The 6,867-nt window shown below is 40.4% G+C and overlaps 1 protein-coding gene across 1 annotated transcript; it reads left to right on the forward strand.

Annotated features, from left to right (window-relative positions):
• The first annotated feature begins 208 nt into the window (after positions 1-208).
• On the forward strand, positions 209-1,898 carry LOC121798699 (gibberellin 3-beta-dioxygenase 1-like). Its single transcript, XM_042197830.1, has 2 exons — positions 209-772; positions 1,101-1,898. Exons 1-2 carry the CDS (start codon positions 312-314, stop codon positions 1,732-1,734), a joined length of 1,095 nt encoding a protein of 364 aa, XP_042053764.1. The 5' UTR covers positions 209-311; the 3' UTR covers positions 1,735-1,898.
• Positions 1,899-6,867: the final 4,969 nt, after the last annotated feature.

The raw sequence follows: 6,867 nt of genomic DNA on the forward strand, positions 1-6,867 counted from the left end.
GTTATCTTGCACCACCCCACCCCCACCCTAACCCCAACCCACCCCTCCCACTAAAATCAATTCCACTAAAGCCCAAATAAACACCAATCAAATATATGCACACACACACATACACACACACACAAAAACTCACTAAATAAACACAAAAACTACACCACATTGAGAGGTCACCATCTCCTCCTCATCTATATATACACAACACACCCCTCTCTTCGACCTACATCACATTTTCTTCCCACTATAAAAACCTAGCCCTACTCCTCTTCCTCCCTATAACAAGAAAGGAGAAATACAAAAATAAAAAATAAAAAATGCCTTCAATAGCACTCTCAGATGCCCACAAATTCCTAGACCTCAACTCCGTGAAGGAGCTTCCCGACACCCATGCATGGACGTCTCCGCCCCTCGACACCAGCGGCTACGACGGCCCAGATCCCGAGGGTGTCCCCATCATTGATCTGAACGACGGGAGCGCCCAGGAGCTGATAGGGCATGCATGCAAGACCTGGGGCGTGTTCCAAGTCATCAACCACGGCGTCCCCAAGAATTTGCTAGACGAAATCGAGCAGACGGGTAGAGGCCTTTTCTCCCTCCCCATGCACCAGAAGATGAAGGCCGCGCGTGCAGCCGACGGTGTGTCCGGTTATGGCGTGGCCCGTATCTCCTCCTTCTTCCCCAAGCTCATGTGGTCCGAGGGCTTCACCATTACCGGCTCGCCCGCCGACCACGCCCGCCTTCTCTGGCCCCACGACCATCGCCACCATCAATTTTGGTATGTCATAAAAATAAATACTCCACACCCAAAAATAGTATTCTTTTATCAATTTTGATCTGTCCTATAAAATTAGTCCACTTTTACTTTTATTTTTGGTAGTAATATTTTCTTCTAACAATATTTTAGTAAATTTTTCTTTCTACTTAGTCTTATCTTACCAATTTTATATTAAAATTAGTACTATCCCCAAAATCCCTATTTTTAGGGAATAGAGGGAGTACAAAATAGTAGTGGAAACATAGAATATGAGTTTGTGAAAAACCATGTCCTTTTCCAAGAAAAAATATTAATTAATTAATTAATTTGGTCTCGTGTTTCACTTCAGCAATACAGTGGACGAATACCAAAAGGCAATGAACAAACTAGCTGGAAGGCTGATGTGGCTGATGCTGGGCTCGCTAGGCGTGTCGAGCGACGACGTCAAGTGGGCCAGCCCGAAGAAGGACGGGAGCCAGGAAGGGTGCGCGGCCATCCAGATGAACTCGTACCCGGCCTGCCCGGACCCTGACCGGGCCATGGGGCTGGCCGCGCACACGGACTCCACCATCCTGACCGTCCTCCACCAGAGCAACACGAACGGGCTTCAGGTGCTGCGGGAGGGGGCCAGGAGGTGGACCACAGTGCCCCCGCACCCGGGGGCGCTCGTGGTGCACGTGGGCGACTTGATGCACATACTGTCCAACGGGTCGTACCCGAGCGTGCTCCACCGGGCCATGGTGAACCGGACCCAGCACCGTCTCTCCGTGGCGTACCTCTATGGGCCCCCAACGAGCGTCAAGATAAGCCCAATTTCGAAACTAGTCGATCACTCTCACCCCCAAATGTATAGGCCGATTACTTGGACTGAATATTTGGGAACTAAAGCTAAGCATTTCGACAAGGCGCTGACGTCAGTACGCCTCTGCGCGCCACGGACAGGATTTGTCGACACCAATGATCATAGTAGTGTAAGAGTTTGATAGATTTTGGATTGAGTGTGTAATTAAATCATCTTTATAGTAGTGTTTAACTTTAATATAACCATTTATTGTCTCGTGTTTTATTTTTTTTTCCTAATTTAACCAAAATCTTGTATCAACATAGACTAGTACTTAAAGCCGCAGCAATGTAAAATGAGTTATGAACATTAAACAATAGTGTTAAATGGAACAAACAAAGTTGAAATGAATCACCAATCAAAATGAACAATTTGTCGTGATCTGGAGAGAGAAGGGATATAAATTTGGACTTATTGAATGTAAATCTATTGGCAAAGGACATGGAAACCGACATCTTTAATTTATACCTTAAATATGAAATTAATTGAATAATTGAACTGTTTGGAATGGAAAAATCGTAGCTAGTGTGAATGAATAAATTGGGGCTTGTTAGGTGTGCTGAATGATGAGCAGTGAAACCAAAAATTGTACCACCACATAAATTTGTAGGGCAAGATTATGTGTATAATTTGTCCATTTTCTCTTGAATCTCTCTCTAGAAATTTGGTTTTATTGTAAAGATTGAGGGACAGTTCTTGTAGGGTTGTGCAGATTACTTTGAGTTGAGATGTGATCTGTCTCTGAAACCATGTGCTCTTTTACAAAGGGTGATTAATCGTAGTAGCAACAACGATGGTAGTTTTATTACATTACATTGCAACTTCCATGTTGTCCTTTTTTCTTTTACCATTTTCCTGCCAACTCCAAAATTTTCTCACCATCTGATTCTGTGTATATACTATATACCATTTCTCAACATTAGGAAAGATCTTTGTGTATTTGGCAATGATATACTGACTTAGAATGACTTCAAATTCGTAGGGGACTTGCGAAACGAGCTGGAGAATTGAACTCAAGACTCCGTTTGAGGAGTGCCAGTACATGATACATTTTGGCCATTAAAAGTCATTTGAGGGCCAAAAATGTCATTTTACTCATTTTCAAATATTATGTTATTTTTGGATTTAATTTCATATTTCCATATTTTATATTGTTTCCATTTTAGAGTTTGGAGCCCATTGAAATAGTGGGAAGATTGTTTTTTAAGTCAATTTTTATATTGAAAAAAGGTTAGGAACTTTAAAAAAAACTAAGATTTTTTTGAAAAATTATCGATTGGTTCGATTATTTTTGCATGTCAACTGAAATCATGTACTTAGATCAAGCAAATACTCTTTTTTTTCTTAGGGTCAGTCGAAAATGTCATAATTGCTATATTGATCTGTAGATTTTTGTAGAAGACATCAAACAACGTGATTTTAGTATAATTTTTAAAATATACGTGTTATGAAATCACAAATTAACCCTGTAAAAGTTTTTTTTTTTTTTTAACATTTTCCTTCCCCGTTTGTTCACTCGGATTTCGACCCAGTGGATCCGCCACCCTACAAAATTATGTTCTTGTGTGAATGCATATGATTAATGCGTGGAATGATCATTGATTCAATGCAAGAAATATAGGACAAAGCTGCTGCTTTTTTTCCTCGTTGAATTTTCGTCGGCCTAATAAAGGGTGTCTTCACTATTGTCTTAATCTATAAATGTCATTAGTTTTTTGCCTTCTTTCACCTTCAGAAACAATTTTGTCTGGTCTTCATACAATTTGTGAAAAAGCTTATGTCTTTTAAGATAAAGCATCTGCCACAATTCATAATCACTCCAATGCAGCTATCAAGTCGAGGATAAAAAATAAAAATTCAAGAGTTATAGTATAGGACTAGTGTAGCCTCCCTATTACCTCTTGTTTCATCTTCTTTGGCAAATTCAACTTTTTTATCGTGTTATCTATTAGTATAAGTGGTTTGTGGGGGAAGATCCAATTCCAATCAAATAATATAACATGGAGACTTCAGAAATATAGGTTGTGGAGCCAAAATCGAGATCGAGAGAGAGAGACTTGTCTGAATTATGTGGTTCACTAGCTCCTAAAGTTTTCATTGGAGACTAGCTAAAATATCTAGAAAGATCATGAAAAGTTTAGAAGTTTTGTAAGGATATGTTTTGCATCTAATCATTCACATTGGGGTCATGCTTGTCGATGATAGGCCTAAGTGTGTGTGTTTGTGTGTGTGTGTGAGAGAGATAGTGTTTTTTTTCGACGAGTGTAAAAATGTTCAAAGTCAGAAACTGCAACAGCGCCCACCATAATGGTGGCAATTCGAACAACATAAAAGCAATAAAACAAACTGAAAGAGCGACATAATAACGACCAGGTACAAAATCTAGCTAACGAACAACAAAAAAGTTACTACTATATTAACGTATCCGCCTATCTCATTTTATTATTTATAACCAGAGCTTCCAGTAGCAGTCCAATGACTAGTCCTATTACTGATTTGTATGCATCTCAGAAGGTAGGATAGATGGCGCAAGAATTTAAAGTTGCTTCATATCCAAAGTCAAGGATCGATGTAAAGGTATCAATTGACAATACACGTCTTATCTAAGCGAACAATACAATCTCCTTAAACAAGGAAACCAAATAAAGATTTTCGAACCATAAAAGACAAGTAAAAAAGAAAACCAAGATAACAAACAAGAACTAAACCAAAGCACCAACAATTTTTTTCAAGTATTAAAAATGACCTATGTTGTGCAAAACGACAATAATTAGATAGAAAATTTGCTCAATTCAATTATATACTCCTTCTGTCTCATTAAAAATGAAACGTTTTTCTTTTTGTGATGTATACGTATCTTTACATGTAAACAACACACTCTCTATTTTTTATTCTTTTACTCTATTCTCTGTTCATTAACTCACAACACAATATTATATAAAATATGTATTCCTCCATTTTTCTTTTTGTGATGTATACGTATCTTTACATGTAAACAACACACTCTCTATTTTTTATTCTTTTACTTTATTCTATGTTCATTAACTCACAACACAATATGATCAGCCATTTTGCAAAGAGGAGGGATCAACCTTTTGCTAAATATGTATTCCACCACTCATACATGAATATTTAGATTTGTTGCCAGAAATTTCTAAGTGAAAGACTATGTTTTGTCCCAATCTGAACAGTGGTACAAACTACAAACAATACTCTCACTTTGGAGACAACACGAATTCAATGATGACACCAAATTAAGATAATGTATTATTTCTGTGGCTACCTTCCTCCACTTCGAGGAAAAAGATGGAAAATAAAATGTTTCCATAACCCTTTTTTCCTTCTTAAATTTTCCTTCTTAAATGCAAGTATTAGAGCATCCGCATCGGTGCTCCCGCCGACGGACAGCGTCCATGGCGCTGGCGAGGCACTGCACTGCTCGCCGTTGCGCTCTTGCAGCTGGCACGGCGTTGCTCGATGCATCGAGCACGTCCGTGCCAGCGAGCAGCTGACGTAGCGTTTCCTGATTGGCCAACGGCAATGCCGTTGGCAATTTCATTTTTTCTTTTTTTTAAAAAAATAGAAAATAATAACAAAATTTAAATATATATATTTTTTCAGATTCCCAAAAATATGGCCGTTTTATTACTGTTTTTTTGAATTTTTTTTGATTTTTTTATAATTTTTTCCCCCAAAACAATCTATAAATACACACATTCATCATCCATTTTCACATCAAATCATCTCCCATTCATCTCTCATTCATATTTTTTCATACAACTCATCTACATCTTCCTCTCTCACTCAAACCCTCTCTAAAAATAGATTTCATCGATATCATGGTTGAAGCGGAGCGCGAAGAACAAGAATACTATGAACAATATCGTGCCTCCTATGAAGCCTATGTCGCCGCCACTACCCCAGCCCCTCCTCCTCGACCCACTAGATCAATTCGCCGCTACATCCCTCGTGACCGAGAGGGAGCCAACGAAAGGCTTATTGCCGACTATTTTTCTGACCAGTCGCGTTCTCGCATGTCAAAACGGTTGTTTATGCGTATTGTCAACACATTGTCTGCCCATGTTGAATACTTTCAATCAACTAGAGACGCAACCGGTCGGCAAAGTCTCTCGACGTTGCAGAAGTGTACTTGTGCCATTCGACAACTTGCTACTAGGCAAACGGCTGACCTGTTCGACGAGTATTTGCATGTGGGTGAGTAAACTGGAATCCTATGACTTAAAATTTTTTGCGACGATGTTCGTTTTGATTTCGGTGAGGAATTCCTTCGGGCACCCACCATCGATGATTGTCAACGGTTGCTTAATCTTCACGAAACAGTCCACAGTTTTCCCGGTATGCTTGGCAGCATTGACTGCATGCATTGTAAGTGGAAGAATTGTCCGACTTCTTGGATGGGGCAATACTTAAGCGGCCACAAAGGCGGCGACCCAACGCTTATCCTTGAAGCGGTCGCCGACTACTGCCTATGGATTTGGCATGCATAATTCGGTGTTGCCGAATCCAACAACGACTTGAGCGTGCTCTATTCTTCACCACTGTTCAATAATGTTTAGAATGGTGTAGCACCGACGATCGAATGCATACCACATGGGTTACTATCTCGCCGATGGTATCTACCCAAGGTGGTCGACTTTCGTGAAGACGTTCAGCAATCCGCAAGACCCAAGACGGGTTCTTTTTGCGCAGCGTCAAGAGTCTGCTCGGAAAGACGTCGAAAGAGCTTTTGGGGTCCTTCAAGGCCGATTCAACATTGTGAAGGCCATGTCTCGGCTGTGGTACGTTAACAATATCGTCGACATCATGTACACGTTTATTATCATGCACAACATGATTATAGCTGAAGAAGGACCAAGGGCGGCCAACTTTTACGACGAGGATGAAGCTGGAAGCTCAACCGCGAGGTCTCCCCCACGCCGAGGTGTACATACGACGGTGGGCGAGAGGATCGAAACAAGACACACAATGCGCGATACCCGAACCCACACTGAGCTAGCTACAAGAAGACCTAATCTAGGGCTGGCAATTTTTGACACGACACGATAACACGACACGAACCGGCACGAAAATAATGGGTTTGGGTCAGAGCTTATTTGGTTCGTGTCCTTATCGGGTCGACCCGTTAAGGACACGAAAATTTCGTGTCGTGTTCGTGTCAGGTTCGTGTTATCCGTTAACAATACGTGTCCGTGTCGTGTTCGTGTTATCCGTTAATAAATAATATTTTAATATTATTAATTCTTATTATTTTCAT

The sequence above is a fragment of the Salvia splendens genome, chromosome 4 (assembly GCF_004379255.2).
Source record: "Salvia splendens isolate huo1 chromosome 4, SspV2, whole genome shotgun sequence".
Taxonomy (NCBI): Eukaryota; Viridiplantae; Streptophyta; class Magnoliopsida; order Lamiales; family Lamiaceae; genus Salvia; species Salvia splendens.